Source organism: Hylobates moloch, unplaced genomic scaffold, assembly GCF_009828535.3.
Source record: "Hylobates moloch isolate HMO894 unplaced genomic scaffold, HMol_V3 SCAFFOLD_8, whole genome shotgun sequence".
Classification (NCBI taxonomy): domain Eukaryota; kingdom Metazoa; phylum Chordata; class Mammalia; order Primates; family Hylobatidae; genus Hylobates; species Hylobates moloch.
Genome location: NW_026652283.1, coordinates 83,627,423 through 83,646,310, shown reverse-complemented (window position 1 = coordinate 83,646,310; position 18,888 = coordinate 83,627,423). Strand labels below are relative to the sequence as shown.

The window sequence follows — 18,888 nt, the reverse complement described above, 5'->3', positions numbered from 1 at the left end:
CTAGCCTTTAAAGTTAAACAATAAGGACTCCTATTTCTACCTTTAGAGTTTTTCTATTTTTATAATTATGTGTGTTTGGCTTGCTTTTTGCAGGTAATTATCTTATAGTCATTACCAAAAAGATAAAAGTAGGTGAATTTTTCAATCATGTAATCTGGAAAGCAACAGATTTTGATGTCCTTTCTTATAAGAAGACAATGTTGCACTTAACTGATATTCAGGTAAGAACTGGAAATTGTTACTAATTGCAAAGCCCAAAGAAGTAGCATGGGCTGGGGAGAGGAGGGTGAGGGCGTTGTGGAATACAAAGAATGCTGTAATTATTTTAACAACCTATAGAGTAAGGTCACTCTACCTACTTTTCTACCTAGGCATAAAAAATATTTTTTAAATCATTTGTTGCTCTTGTTTTTTTTTTTTAAAAAGATTCAGTTCTTAAATTATGCAATTTCATATGGAGAGAAGGGAAAACGGAAATGCACATATACTCAACACCAGATTTAACTTCATATCCTCTTTGTAAAGAAATAAAATATAAATACCTTTGAAGTTCTACTCCTCTTAACTCATTCGCTTCTTTCCCAGAGAGGTTTTCTCTATTTTTACCACATGTGAATGTAAGTGTGTATGTATGCTTATGAAATGTGTATATATTCTTTCAGGCAGTTTTCCTTTTGCACTATTCCTGTATGCACAGATTTCAGTAACCATAGTTTAGTTAACACCAATCCCCAAACAGCATGGCTTAAATTTCAGTTACTCCAGTTTATTAACTGAAGAATTAACCCACCAAAGATGAAGGTGCAAAAAACAAAAAGCAACAACTCTGGAAGAGAAATTGAAATTGAACATAAATGGAGCATAGAAGAAGTAGTTGACCATGGGAATGCTGACACTATCACCATTCAAGGGACTGTAGGTATGCAGCCAGAGGTCCTAGTGCAGGCGAACTGACCGACATTAATGATGGAGTGGCTGTGACGAAAATGATGACAGTATCCCAGAGGAAGTGATGCCTGCAACAGACTTCCATTAAAGGAAACCTCGGAGATATTTCCCAGCGTTGAAAGTGAAAAGGATAAAATGTCAGAAGTTGGTTTAGACTTAGGAAGGTGTATGACAGTTCACCAGGGATAGAAGAGATATTCTGTATCTTAATCTATATGACAAGAAGAAGGCAAGCACTGTTCAAGTCTCTTGATAAATTTTTTTACAAAGAAATAAAATATTTTTTATTCTCGGTGTTTCTAATGTTTTAAATTACAATGTGCTAAATATTAGTTTTATAATTCATTTATGCTTATAATTTACTATATATAACTTACAAGTTAATATCTACAACTTATAACTATATAAGTTAATATCTATAACTTATCTAACTTACAGTAGTTTTTAATGTTTTGACAAGATAATTTTTAAAGGTCATGAAACAATCATAGTTTTTACAATTGACTGTTAAGATAGCTTAAGATTATTAAGATGAAAATAACATGGTAATTTTTACATTCCCACTTTACAAAGTAAAGACTGCCTGTATTCATATTTAAACAGGATCTGTTTTTGCTCGGAGTGTGTATGAAACTTACATGAATGGCATTGCCCTGTTCTGATTCTTTGAAACTTACTTTTTAAAGTCAACATTGTTTAGAGATATATACCTATTGAGAGTGATTATTTTCTTAATGTAATTTTAGTTACATGTTTGCTATTTAAAAATTTTAAGTTGTATTTTTATACCCAATTTATAAGAATGTTTGTTTCTAGAAGAAAATATATTATTCTAAAACATATAACTTAGGATAAACATTTTAAAAAATAAAATTATAGCACTGCCTACCTAAGTAAAACTACAAGATATGCTTTTTATACTTTAGAATTTCTTTTTTATTATATATATCAAGAAATATATATCAATATATTCATTCTCTACTAGGCATATTTTATTTTATTTTATTTTATTTATTTTTTTTTTTTTGAGACGGAGTCTCGCTCTGTCGCCCAGGCTGGAGTGCAGTGGCACAGTCTCGGCTCACTGCAAGCTCCGCCTCCCAGGTTCACGCCATTCTCCTGCCTCAGCCTCTCCGAGTAGCTGGGACTACAGGCGCCCGCCACCACGCCCGGCTAATTTTTTTTTTTGTATTTTTAGTGGAGACAGGGTTTCACTGTGGTCTCGATCTCCTGACCTCGTGATCCGCCCGCCTCGGCCTCCCAAAGTGCTGGGATTACAAGCGTGAGCCACCACGCCTGGCCTGGCATATTTTAAAGAAATAAAAACAGCTGTGTTTATTTAATAGACCAGTCATATTTACTTAGACAATTTCTTCTTGATTGTTATTCTTTGTTGTCAAGCTGTGTAGCTAATTTTAAAAACATGTCTGAGCACAAATAAAAAAATTTGTCTATGTAGATTTGTAACATGTAGATTAACAAGCTAATCATTTAGTAATGATTAAACGTTACTAAACATTAACAATTGTTTTTTAAAACAAGGATAAAAACAAATGTCAATCTTGGTATTCACTGGGAAAGCTAGTTAAAATGGTTTCCCAAAAATAAAGATAAATACTGCTTTTACTGGACTTTTTAATCTTTGTTTTAAAGAAAAAGAATTCCATTTTACTTCTCATCCATCCCAAACCAGGGAACGTTTCTTGAGAATGTGGATGATGTTAGTATCTTTTTTTTTGCCATCTGCATTATTGGGCCGCTCATAAATTTATGTGTTTTATTTGTCAAATGAAGATAGCTATGCTAACTTAGCAGGGCTGTTGTGAAGATTAAAGGGAATCTTTGGAAAATACCTGGCACACAGTAGGCCATAACCGAAGGTTATGTTTTGTTAAAACCACTCTTCTGCCCTTGAGAATAAAATTTGTAAAGGATACAAAGGGGAGGAGTCCTACCTAATCAAGTTACCTAATAGTACCCTACAGTGTTTATTGAGTATCTTCTGTGTGTCAGGAACTGTCCTACGTCCCAGGGAAATGGCGAGCATCCTCCTCACTGGCTCAGTCCTTGTGCCAGTAGTCTTTAATGAGACTGGACTTAACAGGATTTAATTTGTATTCTTTTCTCATGCTGACACATTCCTTTTCCATTATGAGCTATACTGATTTTTCTTTGTTTATAGTTACAAGATAATAAAACCTTCCTAGCGATGCTAAACCATGTCTTGAATGTGGATGGATTTTACTTTTCAACAACATATGATTTGACCCATACTTTGCAGCGGCTATCCAACACTAGTCCAGAATTCCAAGAAATGAGTCTCTTGGAAAGGGTAAGCTTGATCGTCAATTATTTTTATTTTTAGGTTTTTAAAAGGGGCATGTCTCTGTTTCATGTATAAAAATTTATATTGATTTTTCTCAGTCCTGGCTATCTTAGAATCGTGTATGAGGCTTTGAAAATATACCCTGTTTTAAATATACATCACAATCCCAGTGTGTGAGTCCTTGAATCTGTGTATGTATACAGCCAGAATTGAGAACCACTGGTGTAGATATTCAGAAATCTTTGTGTAAACACACTTGTAAGTTATTAGAGGAAAATCTTTCAGAATTTGTATTTCTGCATAAATATTACTAGGCTACCAAATGCTAGCTCTCAGATGTCAAATCTTCAAACTAGCATTGCATTCATTTGTAATTTCTTAACAGTGTTCGGTAGTGTAGCAGTTACATTAGCAGTGTAATTAGGCTTATAAAATTCATATTCTAACAGTTGATATTTCTTCTGTAGTGATGGTTATTTATAATTTTTATAACTAAAAATGTAACAAAAGTCACTAAGAACTTGGAAAATATCCTTTTAAGGTTTTTTTTATTTTGCTTTTTTTTTTTCTTTGAGACAGTCTCACTCTGTCACCTAGGCTATAGTGCAGTGGTGTGATCTCAGCTCACTGCAACCTCTGCCTCCTGGGTTCAAGCAATTCTCATGTCTCAGCCTCGTAAGTAGCTGCAATTACAGGCATGTGCTAACACGCTTGGCTAGTTTTTAGTAGAGATGGGGTTTTGCCATGTTGCCCAGGCTGGTCTTGAACTCCTGGCCTCAAGTGATCCACCCACCTCATCCTCCCAAAGTGCTGGGATTACAGGCGTGAGCCACCGTGCCTGCCTTGTCTGCCTTTTTTTTTTTTTTTTTTTTTTAATATACAGTGAATGTATCTTTAAAATTAGGTTTCAGATGATCTCAACTTAAAGTTTATTTTGTTCAGGAACCTGGATGATTGCTACCTTAATTTTTTTTGACACACCTAAAAGTGTTTAATGAGAAGACAGAATTTAAAAGGTCGCTCCATCTTATTAGGTTGGACAATGTGAAGTTGCCAGTAATTGACCATTTTTGACCAATAAAAATGGTTATTTCATATGGTTCAACCTAAATTAATATTTTAGTTGACTGGCTTTTTTGAGTGAGATTTTACACTCTAATTTATTAAAATTGTATGTAGACTTAGGTGGAAGTTTAGGTGCAGGCTAAGCATTCAAGAAACTTGGCTTTTAACTACAGAGAGACTTGCTTTTAAAAGCAGTTGCTATATTCTCCATTTGTTTATGAAACATCTCTACAACGCCAGCCATGTACCAGGCACTATACTAGCCCCTGGGGACCCAGAATGAAGCTGTGGACCCTGTCTTGGAGCCTACAGTCTGCTGGGGAAGTGGTAGTCAAAGAATGGTTGCTATAATGGAGATATGTACCAAAGTGAGGTGGGATCCTGAAGGAATGAGGGTCTTTGCCTGAGGTTGTCAGGGACAACTTTATGAAGAAAGGTATCTACAGAGGACAGTAACTTTACACAGAAAGGTAACTTTTGAGCTGAGACTTGATGAAGATTTGTTGGTCAGGTGACAGTGGGCCGGGGGGTTTCCAGGCAGAGGTGGTGGCAGAGGCTAAGCTGAAGAAAAAGCCATCTCATCTGTTGGGATGAGATGGGAACGTTTTGTCAGCTAAACGGAAAGTTAGCCGAGTGTAGTGGTTCATGCCTGTAATCCCAACACTTTAGGTGGCCGAGGCAGAAGGATTGCTTGAGTCCAGGAGTTCAAGACCAGCCTGGGCAACATAGGGAGACCACAGCTCTACAAAAAAATTAAAAAATTAATCAGGTGTGGCGGCACGCACCTGTAATCCCAGCTACTCAGGAGGCTGAGGTGGGAGGATCACTTGAGATAGAGGCTGCAGTGTGCTGTCACCACGCCACTACACTCCAGCCAAGGCAACAGCGAGACTGTCTAAAAAAAAAAAAAAGTTAATGTTAACATAGGGAATCATAAAAGTGATAAATGGAACATACATACCCTAAATATTTTAACTTAAAACATGAAAGTTTTACATTGGTGAGTGTTTTTATGTATGGCCAGAGGATTTTCTTTGTTTTTGGTTCCTTGATTCTGAATTGTCTTCCCTGTGTAAATTACATCCATAAGGCTTTCCCATTTGGGCCACTTTAAAGACTTTGACACTTACAGAGAAATCTGTGTGCAGAATCCTGTACATTTTTACTATGTTCTTTTATATTTTTTTGGTTGCCACTCCCACTCCAAATTCAACAGCAGGCTTGCCTCTTATCAAGTTATGTTCCAAATCATTTAACTTTATAGAAACAGCAGTCTGTTTTTCATCTTATTTCATTGGTTTATAAAATATTTAGTTAAACTATATAATGATGAAATAATAACAAGTATGACTGGCACAAACTCGGGAACACACACTTGAATCTCAGGAAGTGCGATTCAGCTGGTTGTGGTCGAGTGCAGAAGCCATTCCTGTGACTTCTAGAGTTGAGGGTGACGGTGGTTCAGTTGGTATGCTTCATAAATAGAATTGATTAATCTACTGAGTAGAGTCAGTTATTTTGTTTGTTTTTTCTTTTTTGAGACAGAGTCTTGCTCTGTCACCTATCCTGGAGTGCAGTGGCGTGATCTTGGCTCATTGCAGCCTCCACCTTCCAGGTTCAAGCGATTCTTGTGCCTTAGCCTCCCCAAGTAACTGGAACTACAGACACGTGCTACCACGTCCGACTAATTTTTGCATTTTTAGTAGAGACATGTTGGCCAGGCTGGTCTCGAACTCCTAAGTCTCAAGTGGTCCGCCTGCCTTGGCCTCTCAAAGTGCTGGGATTACAGGCATGAGCCACCATGCCTGGCCCTAAGTAGAGTTGATTAAATATAAATTGTTGAGGGAGCCTCTTCTGCATTTATGAAAGTCAGAGTGGCCAGAGACGAGATCAGAGAGTTAATTAGGGGCTGCCAGATCCTAGGACTGATTAGGCCATGCAGAGATTTGGTTCTTCAGATGACAGAGTCTGAAGAATTTTGAGCAGATAGGAGACAGGACATGTTAGAGAACTGCTGGTAGCATTGTGGAAAAATGAGTGGTGAGGGCTAATGCCTAAACTGGAGGCAAGGGAAGCTGTGTTAGTAGTTAGGCTGGAGTCAGATGTTGATAAAGATAGTGGGAGTAGAAATGTAAAAAAGATGGATTTTGAAAGAGATTTAGTACTTGACAATTAAATGTAAGGGAAAGAAATACCCTAAGACTCCTCCCGGGTTTCTGTCTGGCCTGAGACAATGAGACAGAAATGCCCACAGGAGGTACAGATTTGAGGGGGGGAAATGTATTTTGTTTGAGGCCTGTCAAAGAAACCGGCTTCTAGCCATCAGAAAGAGACATTGATTGGTGTAGTTTTCTTTCTGTAGAAAGTAAGCTTGGCAGGAGATATTTTATTAAATTTTAAAACTTCTCTCAGGCAGATCAGCGGTTTGTATGGAATGGTCATCTTCTAAGAGAACTTTCTGCACAGCCAGAGGTAATGTACACTAAATAAAATCTGCTTAATTGTTACAGTCCAAGCTTTAATTCAATGCATGTTATAAAGTGACTTCCTAATCACCAAGAATTTCAAGAAACAATTCGAATTTAACTGTTTATAACTTACAAACTTGGATCGGGTCTACCCTGTCACATCATTCTAGGTTGAAGAAGCCTAATTATTTTACTCTGATCTTCTATAGAAGCCTGAAGTAAAAATACATTGCTTTGTCTAACTAAGAGAGATACAGGGGGGTCTTGGTACATGGATAATGGAGAAATGAGTGGCCAGGGCCAAGTTTCCTGGCCAAGGGGAGAGCTCTTTTTTGTCTTCCTTTGGGGATGAGACTCCCTTCAGTCACCCAGGAGAGACATGCACAGGCACCACCTTCTTCTGTCCTTTGTCTACACATATGAGGTATAAACAGGGAGGCCTAGCTAGGGAAACATGATATATTATTGAATCTAGGTAAATAGATGTGTCTTATTGCTTTATTTCTTGTCATTTGCTATGCTTTTTTTGGAAAAGTAGTTTGAGCTGCAAACAATTAGCATGGGATATCTTTTCCCTGGTGGAGTGAAGTTGTTGTAGGCAAAGACTGAAAAGGAGGTAAACATTCTGTAACTTCATGTAGCTTTATTAGTGTTCCAAAATCTGTGAATATTCAAGCTCAAATGATTGTAATGCATACTTAATGTTACATTAGAGAAATTTTTTAAAAATTGTATTACCCATAAGTTTACTACCTTGTTATGTTTGTATATTACCTCCCTATGTGTAAATTTTTTTTTTTTTTTTTGAGATGGAGTCTTTCTGTGTCCCCCAGGCTGGAGTGCAGTAGTGCGATCTCGGCTCACCGCAACCTCCACCTCCTGGGTCCACGCCATTCTCCTGCCTCAGCCTCCCGAGTAGCTGGGACTACAGGCGCCCGCCAACACGCCTGTCTAATTTTTTGTATTTTTAGTAGAGACGGGGTTTCACCGTGTTAGCCAGGATGGTCTCGATCTCCTGACCTCGTGATCCGCTCGCCTCGGCCTCCCAAAGTGCTGGGATTACAGGCTTGAGCCACCGCGTCCAGCCTGTGTAAATATTTTTATAGAATGCTTATTTTTAAAGTATATTTATTCTAAATATATATCTTCATTTCAGGTTCATCGGTTTGCCCTTCCAGTGTTACATGGCTGTATCCTTACATGATATTACTCTTTAGTTTCTAGATGCCTTTATTTAAATTTTATTATCAGGCAGATTTAGAGATAGTCTCAAATACTCCATAAGGAGAGTATTTCAGAATTAATATAAATTGCTGTTGATAAGAAAATCGAACTCATTGCTATTTTGTGTTTTTTTTTTTTTTAGAATGAACTTTTCAGACTAGACAATTCTCTCTCTGTTCAAGAGTTCCAGGGCTGGTTGTTTAAACAGAAGGAATATGTGTACTGTCTTTTGCCTTTATTTGATGTTATGTTTTATCAGTAAATTACACATAAGTAGTTTGGACCTGGCTGTTGAAAACCTTCCTTAGTACATAATTTTAAAAGTTGGACTTAGGCCGGGCATGGTGGCTTGCACCTCTAGTCCCAGTTACTCAGGAGGCTGAGGTGGGAGGATGACTTGAGCCCAGGAGTTTGAGGCTGCAGTGAGCTATGATGGCACCACTGCACTCCAGCCTGGGTGACAGGGTCAAAAAAAGTGAGACTCAGACACTAATGTGGGTAACAAGTTGGAGAGGAGAATTACCATTAAAAATTTTATTTGTCATTTGAAATAGTGACAGATAAATGAAAATAGGTAGAGTACAAAGAATATTGCCTAGGGGAGAAATCAGAGTACAGATACAAAATGAGTAATGATTATCTAATTGTAGGTTCATTTTAAAAACAAATCTATGTCATAGACATCATAATAAAAATAAAGCAGCCAAGTGAGCTGGCTCTTAAAGGATAGATAAGCACAATATGCTGATGAGTGCCTATCCAGTTATGTGCCACATACTGACATTTCAGTCAGTGACAGACCACATATATGATGGTGGTCCTATAAGATTATAATACCACATTTTTACTGTATCTTTTCTATGTTTAGATATGTTGAGATACACAAATACCATTGTGTTACAGTTGCCTACAGTATTTAGTACAGTAACATGCTATACGGTTTGTAGCTAAGGAGCGATGGGCTATACCATGTAGCCTAGGTGTGTAGTAGGCTGTGCCATCTAGGTTTGTGTAAGTACACTCTATAATGTATAGAATTGCCTAACGATGCATTTCTCAGAATGTACCCCTATTAAATGATGCATGACTGTAATCAGGATTGTGCCCTGAAGAAAACGGTGATGACATCTTTCTATCAAGCACATGTAAGAAGCTTATCAATACAAGTCTATTATTTATTCAGTATGTTAATATAATTTCACTAAGCTTAATGCTTGTTATACTTAAACCTAAAAAGTAATAGAGGAAACATGTTCCACAGTTATGGGGAAATAAAAATTAGAAAATTTCACGATAAAAGCTCATTTATTTTTGCTTCCCCACCCCCTCCTCTGCACCCCGAACTTTCCAAGTTCTCCTAAGGATAAAATAAGAATAAATGTGTTTATTCGGCTGGGTGCAGTGGCTCACGCCTGTAATCCCAGCACTTTGGGAGGCCAAGGCGAGCAAATCACGAGGTCAGGAGTTCGAGACCAGCATGGTGAAACCCTGTCTCTACTAAAAATACAAAAATTAGCTGGGCGTGGTGGCTAACACCTGTAATGCCAGCTACTTGGGAGGCTGAGGAAGGAGTATTGCTTGAACCCAGGAGGTGGAGGTTGCAGTGAGCCGAGATCGCGCCACTGCACTCCAGGCTGGGTGACAGAGCAAGACTCCATCTCAAAAAAAAAAAAAAAAAGTGTTTATTCTTATTTAGTGCCTTAAATGATTTGGACCAACTATGGTGTTTTTTGTTTTTTTGTTTTCAAAATGAGATTGTGAATGGACAAACAATATTAAGTGAGATTATAGAACCTTTTTTTCTAGGCAATTTTAGAAACAGCTTACTCATTTACCTTTAAATTGAAAGCTTTAAATGAGCTTTTCTTTAGTGTAGTTTGTTGACTAGAAGTAAAGTCATATGTTTCACATACATACAGAGACATTAATAAGTAAAATGACCCCAAGACAGGAACATGAACAGAGAGTGGACAGAGAGGCGGGAGCTGTGTTCAGAGAATTAGCTCAGCCCAGATGACTCAGGGCCTTATAAGCCATGGGAAGAACTGTGGCTTTTACTTTAAATGTGGTGGGGCCAGGCATAGTGGCTCATGTCTGTGATCTCATTGCCTTGGGAGGCTGAAGCAGAAGGATCCTTTGAGGCCAGGAGTTCAAGACCAGCCTGGAGAACATAGTGAGACCCTGTCTCTACAAAAATTTTTTAAAAATTAGGCATGGTGGCATGTGCTTGTAGTCCCACCTGCTCAGGAGGCTGAGTCAGGAGGACCACTTGACCCCATTTTGAAGCTGCAGTGAGCCATGATCACACCACTGTAGTCTAGCCTGGGTGACAGAGCAAGACCTCTACTCAAAAGATTTTGGAGAAGGGGAAAATTGGTGAAGGTGCATGCTAGAGTGATGTCCAAGAATGTGTGAGGTGGGTGGGGGTCAGTGCACAGGTAGAGGGCCTGGTTGGACTGCTCACCTACCACTGTAGAAGGCAGGCAGATAGATGTGGTTGCTGATGGGTGTGTAAATGTGATCGGGGCTTGTGGAGGGCTTTTATTTTTACGACACCATATAAAGTGACATAATGGGCTGTGAGTGGGATGAGGGAGAAATGTTGCATGTTGAGGGGAGTATGTGAAATGCCATCCTGGAGAGAAGGCATGGATGGCCCTGGGAGTAACTCATTGATGAAAGACTAGAAGTAAATACACTCACATTTTAAAAGTTATGCTGATGGGATTCAGTTTTTATTTTACTCTTGTTCCTTCCATGCTTTCTGGATTCTCTAAAGTGTGTATATGTTTTTGTCTTACAATCAGAGGAACATGATTCATAAAGCAATCAGTCATATTCTCTGCTAGATTTAGCTCTCTAAGAGCAGGCTTATCTGCCCTGCTCATCTTTGTGCCCTGGCTCAAAATAGATAATTTGGGTAAGGGAGCAAATATTACATTGGAGTCTTCTCTAGTGCTATGGGCTTCAAAGGAAAGTGAATTGGGAGCTCAAGAGGAGTCTGATGATGCCAGGTAATAGAGATGAGTCATTAGCAGCTCAACTCATTGCTGATGTCATTAGGTACCATTTTGAAAAGCATTTGGTGTTCTCTTGTGAATTTGCCAGCACTTCTCCAGTGCATACCCAAAACATTCATACCAGGAGGTCTTTCCAGAATGTTCACAGTACCATGTTAGAGCAATACCATGAACATCACAAGGGCTTGAAGTTTATAAATAGTGTAGTCTCATTTTTACAAAAAAGCAAGCTGCATGTTTCTAAGTATGGTTGCATGTGATGAAACTAAAAAGATAGGAGAATGGTCTCCATAAACCTGAGAATAGTTACTTCTAGGTGAGAACACAATTGGATAAAATAGGGAAGGAGCAGATAAATAGATTCAGGGTTTTGGTACTGTTTTGAAGTTGGATGATAGGTTCACAAATATTTATTTTATTATGCCGTTATACTTTATAATGGATGCATCAAATTATATTAAGAAAAAGTGTTACATATAGAAAATACCATAACCAAACCTAAACAAATGTGGAAGGAGAAAAAGTAAGGCCATTGAAACAATAAAACCTTTCTGTCATACCCCCCTGCTCCCCAACCACAGTGTGGCAGACATTAAAAAGCAGACAATAAATTAGCCAGACATGGTGGCATGTGCCTGTAGTCCCAGCTACCTGGGAGGCCAAGGTGAGAGGATGGCTTGGGCCCAGGAGTTTGAGGCTGCGGTGAGCCATGATGGTACCACTGCACTCCAGCCTGGGTAGCACAGCAAGAGCCTCTCTCTCAAATAAATACATAAATAATTTTTTTAAAAAAAGCAGACAATATCAAATGTTGGTAAAGGTGAGAAGCCAAAGTAATTCTTGAAACAATATGGAATTTCCTAATAAGATCAGATGAGGAATATACTCTGTAACCCAGCAGTGCTGCTCCTTAGAGCCATTTCTGCTTGTTTGTACAGAGATGTTTATTGCAACACTTTATAATAGTAAAACTGGAAACAGCTGGCATGTCCATGGACAGTAGAATGGATAAGTAACTCTAATCTAGTCATATAGTGGAATATTATACAGCCATAGCAGCAGCAAATGAACCTCATGACTATAATGAGCAAATAAAGAAAACTGAAAGAATATATACAGATTAATTCCTGTTATGTAAAAAAAAAAAAAAGTCAAAAGCTGTTCAGACTAAACAAGAATTTGTTTAGTGGCAAAACTAGAAAGACAAGGGAATGATGAACTGAGTGGATGGTAGTTACTTCTTAGAGGGCAGTAAGGGAGCCACACGGAAAGGTGCTTCAAAGATGCTAGTGGGTACAAAGGGGTGTGTGTATGTGTAATTTTTAAAATTATGATCAAATATACTTAATAAACAATTTGCCTTTTTGGTCATTTTTAGATGTGTAATTCAGTGAGTGGAATTAATTTCATTCACAGTGTTGCGCAACCAGCATCCTGTTTCCATCACTCCAATAAGAAATTCTTATCCATTTAATATCAACTCCCCATACTAAATGGGTATTTAACTATTGTAAATAGTTACACACATTATACTTTACTGTTTATTATATTTCCTAATAAAAACATTTAATGTAAGAGGTAATGCCAATTCCAAAGGCTTTTGCAACCCTTTACTCTGGGAATGAAGTGGAGAGATCAGCCTTTAGAATTTCTAGGTATATGACTGTTTATATTACTGAATGGTGTAGGAAGTGTCCTATACATATGCTATTATCAGTAGTAAGGGAAATAACTTTATATAAAGAAAAGCTTTTGGGGAGATACAGTCTTTCATACCGAGGTTCACCTTTTCTATTTCAAGGATAAGGTAGAGTCAAAATTTCCATTTCTAGATAACCTTTGTTTAATTCACTTTGATCTGTGAATCTTCATATGCTTACCAGCTGTTATGGCTAATTTATAATTATGTGTCATGCATTTCATTTTTTTTTTCCTTAACTGCAGTAGCCTAGCCTTCCCTCTCCCTTTTGTGTTTCTTATTTGAAAGTTAATCTATTTTAAATTTATGTTTTCCATTCAGAGTAGATTTTTCAGTGATGTGGTTAATAATTCTTTAGAAAGTGATTGAGAATATCAGGAAAAGGGAAGCATATCATTTAAATAAAAACACCATAGTGAACTTCTTAAACATACTATATTCATGTCATAGGGTTATTAACTTGACAAAACTTCACAGTTGATTATAGTACTAAGAGCTTGTGAATATTCATGAAGATTTGTATACTCTGTCATTTTTTCTCTTAAAGACCGTCATTAGGGTAGATAGATTCAAACAATCTAGAAACTGCTTATGATTTCTATTTTATGTTATATTTTTCTTAATGTGGTTAAGTTATTACCATGCATTCATGTTCTATTAATGGAAAATACTTTGATTGGATTCTCATCTCGAGGAGGAGCTGTTTCAGAGCTGGTGTGCGCTATTATGTAAGAGGTGAGATTAATTTTGTCAGCATGGATCATATCTGTAATTAATATTTTGTCTTACGGTGACACGAATGTAACCTTTTGTATTTTGTTTTCATTATCATTTGATAGCCTTGCTAAGTATTTATCTCCTGCTTCATTATAATAATTAGGTAGGTCTTCTGTGCTTCAGCTATGTAATTACATTGCAAATGTTAATGTAATACTTGTAGGCTGCTGCTTACTGCTTGAAGAGGAACTGACCATGTTGTTTGCTGGATGTCTGAAAGCACAGCCGAACTCAGTGTAGTTTTCAGTAACCTAACTTAGTATTTTCTTGTATTGCTTTTAGGTTTTTTGCATGCATGAAGCTAGTCATTTGGCTTTGTGCCTTCAACTTTGTAAACATTTATATTTTGAGCATTTATTTTCTAGGCTTTGTACTAGCAACATGCTTATTTTGCTAAACTAAACTTACCTGTATTAAAGCTTACTGTCATTATGAAAAAGAGTTTCTCCAACCTTTGTATTTTTTTTAACCAGAATATATCAGCATATTTTATGGCTGTGAGCCATTAAATAAATTGTAGCTTGGGGCCAGAAAGTTGTAGAGATTATTTGCTTAATCTCTCTCATAGCAGAGGAAGAATAACATTGAGTGAGTGACCTGGCCAAGATCACAAACCAAAATTAGAGTTAGCAACTCTCTTGTAACTAGATTTTCTTGGATGGAAACATAGTTTTTGATTAAATTTTTTGAACAGGTAGTGCATTTACATATTTCAGATATCAAAAAGTATTTTTTTAATGCAATAAAAAATATTTCCTATTTCTGACCTCATCTGCTTGGTTCTTACCCCCTTCCCCGCTAATCAGATGTTAGTTTCTTGTTTATCCTTCTGGATAATTCTTACGCTAATACAGATATGTGCCCTTCTCTTCCTCCTTTTTTAGACAGTGATAATATTCTATGCACATTTTTCTGCACCCTGGCTCCTTTTTTTCCTTAATATCTTTTGCAAATCTTTTCATAAAGATCTTTCTTTCATACACACAAGCACACGTACTGTCTCTCAGTCTGACTCTCACTTTTAAAAATAACTGGTTGTTGTTCCTTAGTGGGAATTACGAAGGGAAGCAAGGACAGCCTGTGCTTCTGACAAGTAATCTCATAGAGTATTGAGGAGTCATGTCATTGCTGATTTGGCTCAATAATTTTGGCCCCTTCTGGTGATATGGTAACTAAAACAGTGATACTTCACATATACCTGCAAATGTTATATGTAAGAAATATGTCAGAAAGGATGTTAGGAAATATTTGGCACAGTTAAAAATACATTGATTTCTTTCTGATAATTTGGTAATTTGGGTCAGGGACTAGCTTGAAAGTTGCCTTTGCTTAGCAAGCTTTTCTTTGTAAAAATAGATTATGTAAACAAATTTTTAAAGGAATGCTTCAAATATTTGAGAGAACTAAATGGCATCAAGAATCCAAACACTTTGCTTTTCAAACTAGGTTTTGTGAGCATATTCATGGAGTTACAGAGGGTCATATACAGATTTTGTGTTTTCATTTTGATAATTAAAATCAGTATAAGCATCTGCTGGAGACCATTTGCATTGTTATAACAAAATATAAAATAGCCTATATTCACTGGGAGTGGTGGCTCACACCTGTAATCCCAGCACTTTGGGAGGCCGAGACAGGCGGATCACCTGAGATTGGGAGTTTGAGACCAGCCTGACCAACATGGAGAAACCCCATCTCTACTAAAAATACAAAAATTAGCTGGGCGTGGTGGCACATGCTTGTGATCCCAGCTGCTTGAGAGGCTAAGGCAGGAGAATCGCCTGAACCTGGGAGGTGGAGGTTGCGGTGAGCTGAGATCACGCCATTGCACTCCAGCCTGGGCAACAAGAGCAAAACTCCATCTCAAAAAATAAATTAAATAAATAAAATGGCCTGTCTTTACGTTGAGTATTGTGTTGTTACTAAGTATAATTGCCTAAATTGATAGTTTTACCTTTCAAACTAGTATTTTTCAAATTAAGATCTATGGACATTTTCTCAGGGGTCTTTGAGAATTTTTTTTTCTTTAAAAGATGCCTCAAGTTTGAGAAACACTATTTTAGAGGAATTTTGTATGTAGAAACAATCAATGTATTTAAGAGCAACCAACTTCATCTATTTATTAATAGGTTTTTAATACTCCTCTTTAAGCCTGTTTAAAGTGAGCAAGCTTCTGTTAGTTTTCTGATCATGTATAATGAATTTGTTTGAATTGTATTTTCATAATGACTTTTCCACTAATTTGAACTGACTTAATTCTCTCCAAGTTAACCTGAATTAGTGGGTTTCTGACGTGTTTCTTTATGTAATCAGTATAGTTAATTCTTAATTTTTTTTCTATTTAGGAATTGATTCTGAAGGCCATGCAGCTAACTTTGTAGAAACAGAACAAATTGTGCACTACAATGGGAGCAAAGCTTCATTTGTACAGGCAAGTTGTTGTGTCTGTTAGGCAGTCAGCGAGTTGGCCTTTTCTGCTTGGATTATAATTTTCTGTCATGTTGAAATTTCTGTCTTTTCCCTTCTCCTCCATTCTTATTTTATCTACAGTGCAGAAAAAATTCACCCCAAAAAAGGAAAGTCCATTAATCTGGCACTAACCTGCTGCCATTTCCTGCCCTTAAATTAAATCCCTAGAGGAGAGGGTAGGCTAGGAGATGCAAAGAGAGTTATGGAAATGGAGCCATCTGTCTGTTGAACCATTTACACGTATTCAGGGCAGTGATGATAGGACAAGCTGATGGCTTATAATTGACTTTACCTGCCACTGTGAGATGTCTCTTCTGTTGCCTTATGGAGTTGTGTACCACTTGCTGCTCCAGAGCGTTAGTGGCCAAATATATTCATATGTTCATAAACATATCCATTTGAAAATTAATAAAGCAGTTTTCTAATTTTTCATAATGCCAAATTATATAACAGATGTAACCTGTTAATTTTTACTCATAGATAAATTTAGAATTTCAAGGAAATAACTGTCTTACTACACAAATGCCATGTATATAAAACTAGAAGGAGAAAAAGTTCTAAATGTTTTTCCATCAAATATGAACTTTAGGAGCAGATACACGTGGACTTTTAAAATTGTTGGTAGGTTGTATTAATTTTTTCCCTTGCATATTCATTAATTTATATACCCTTGACAATAAGTAAGGTGAGAAAAACAAGTATGTTTGTGTTTCTTTTCTCATTTCTCTCTTTTCTTTTAGACTCGAGGATCAATACCTGTTTTCTGGTCCCAAAGACCAAACCTCAAGTACAAACCACTGCCACAGATCAGCAAAGTAGCAAATCACGTGTGTATCTTGCATGCCTTTTTTGTTGTCTAAAAATAGAAGCTTAATACCATTATAATTTGCATGTAAAGAATGTATTTATTCCCCATAAATCAGCATTCAACATCTTTGAGGCTCTTCTTCTTGGTTCCAGCACATAGTAAACCCCTAAACCAAAAGGTGTGTGGGTGGCATATTAGAAATATAGAAAAACAAACTATGATTGAATGGCGTGGCAAGTAAGGATTTGAGAGTTCTCAGTAAGATTTGTAACTTTATGCTTTTTAGAGTACTTAATATATTCCACTGAGGTTGTACTCAGAATTAAAGTGGTAGTGTTGCAGCTCAGAGTAAAATAGCTTATGGTTACTAGATGACATTTACAATAGCTAGAAGACATAGTTCACATCCTGACATCATTCTTTTGAATATAGAAATAAAACATTTAAGGAGGTCCTTTAAAAATATAAATATTTAAATTATATTTATAAATTACATAATGTACTCCAGTAAAATATGTAACTTTTTTCCCTCTAGATGGACGGTTTCCAAAGGCATTTTGATTCCCAAGTAATTATTTATGGAAAACAAGTTATCATCAATCTGGTATGTTTCTTATGTTTCTTGGGGGGAAAAAAGCCTTAACTTTTTCTCGACAGAAAATTTACTATTTTAACCATTTTTAAGTTACAGTTCAGTGGCATTAAGTAGTTCGTAATGTGCAGCCATCATCACTGTTCATTTCCACAACATTTCATCATACCAGACAGAAACTCTACCCATTAAACAATTAACTTCTTATTACATCCCTCCCCACAGCCCCTGGTAATTCTATTTTACTTTCTGTCTCTCTGAATTTGTCTATTCTAAGTACCCTCATGTAAGTGGAATAATACAATGTTTGTCTTTTTTAGTGTTTTTAAGGTTCATCCATCTTGTAGCATGTATAGAATTTCATTCTTTTTTTAAGACTGAAGAATATTCCATTGTGTGTGTGTGTGTATACACACACACACACGTACATGCATACCACATTTTGCTTATCCATTAATCTATTGATGGACATTTGGGTTGTTTTCATTTTTTGGCTATTATGAATAATGTTGCTATGAACATTGGTGGTATGCAAGTATCTGATTGAGTCCCTGTTTTCAGTTCTTTTAGGCTTATACTTAGAAGTAGAATTGCTGGATCATATGGTGATTCTATGTTTAACTGTTTGAGGAGCCACCATACTGTTTGCCATAGCGGCTGCACCATTTTGTATTCCCACCAGCAATACACCAGAGTTCCAGTTTCTTCATATCCTTGCTGACAATTGTTTTCTGGTGTGTGTGTGTGTGTGTGTGTGTGTGTGTGTGTGTTTAATTATAGCCATCCCAATGGGTGTGGAGTGGTGTTGATTTACATTTCTCTAATGATTTGTGTGATTTTGAGCATCTTTTCTTGTGCTCATTGGCCATCTGTGTATCTTCTTTGGAGAAACGTCTATGTAAATCCTTTGGCTGTTTTTTAATCAGGTTGTTTTTTGTTTGAGTTGTATTCATTCTTTATGAAGTCTGGATATTTATGTCTTAGCAGACAGGTGCTTTACAAATATTTTCTCCCACTCTTTAGGTTGGTTTTTTTACTCTCTTGACAATGTCCTTGGTATACAAATTGCTTAAGTCCAGCTTATCTAGTTTTTCTTTTGTTGCCTCTGCTTTCGGTGTCAAATTCAAGAAATTGTCACCAAATCCAATAACATAAAGTTACCCCTATATTTTCTTTTTAAGAGTCTTTATAGTTTTAGATCTTACAGTTAGGTCTTTGGTCTGTTTTGAGTTAATTTTTGTTTTGTGTATGTGTGTCTGTGTATTACTTCTTAACACTGCACATGAGTTAATTTTTGTATATGGTGTAGGTGTAAGAGTCCAACTTCATTCTTTTGCATATGGATGTCCAGTTTTCCCAGCACCATTTATAAAAAGACTGTTCTTTTCCTTTGAATAGTCTGTTACCCTAATAAAAAATCAGTGGAACATATATGTAAGGTCTTATTTTGAGGCTCTGTTCTATTCCATCGGTCTCTGCATCTGTCCTTATG

At 36.8% G+C, this 18,888-nt stretch overlaps 1 protein-coding gene across 2 annotated transcripts in view; it reads left to right on the top strand.

The window, feature by feature from the left end:
* SACM1L (SAC1 like phosphatidylinositide phosphatase) overlaps positions 1 to 18,888 on the top strand; it is a 56,479-nt gene that overhangs the window by 17,365 nt on the left and 20,226 nt on the right. For both annotated transcript variants that reach the window (XM_032161825.2, XM_032161826.2), the window contains exons 4-11: positions 94 to 221; positions 3,131 to 3,280; positions 6,752 to 6,811; positions 7,964 to 7,997; positions 13,384 to 13,485; positions 15,873 to 15,958; positions 16,737 to 16,823; positions 17,340 to 17,408. In XM_032161825.2, the coding sequence (XP_032017716.1) occupies positions 94 to 221; positions 3,131 to 3,280; positions 6,752 to 6,811; positions 7,964 to 7,997; positions 13,384 to 13,485; positions 15,873 to 15,958; positions 16,737 to 16,823; positions 17,340 to 17,408 (716 nt within the window). The remainder of the gene's footprint in view (positions 1 to 93; positions 222 to 3,130; positions 3,281 to 6,751; positions 6,812 to 7,963; positions 7,998 to 13,383; positions 13,486 to 15,872; positions 15,959 to 16,736; positions 16,824 to 17,339; positions 17,409 to 18,888) is intronic.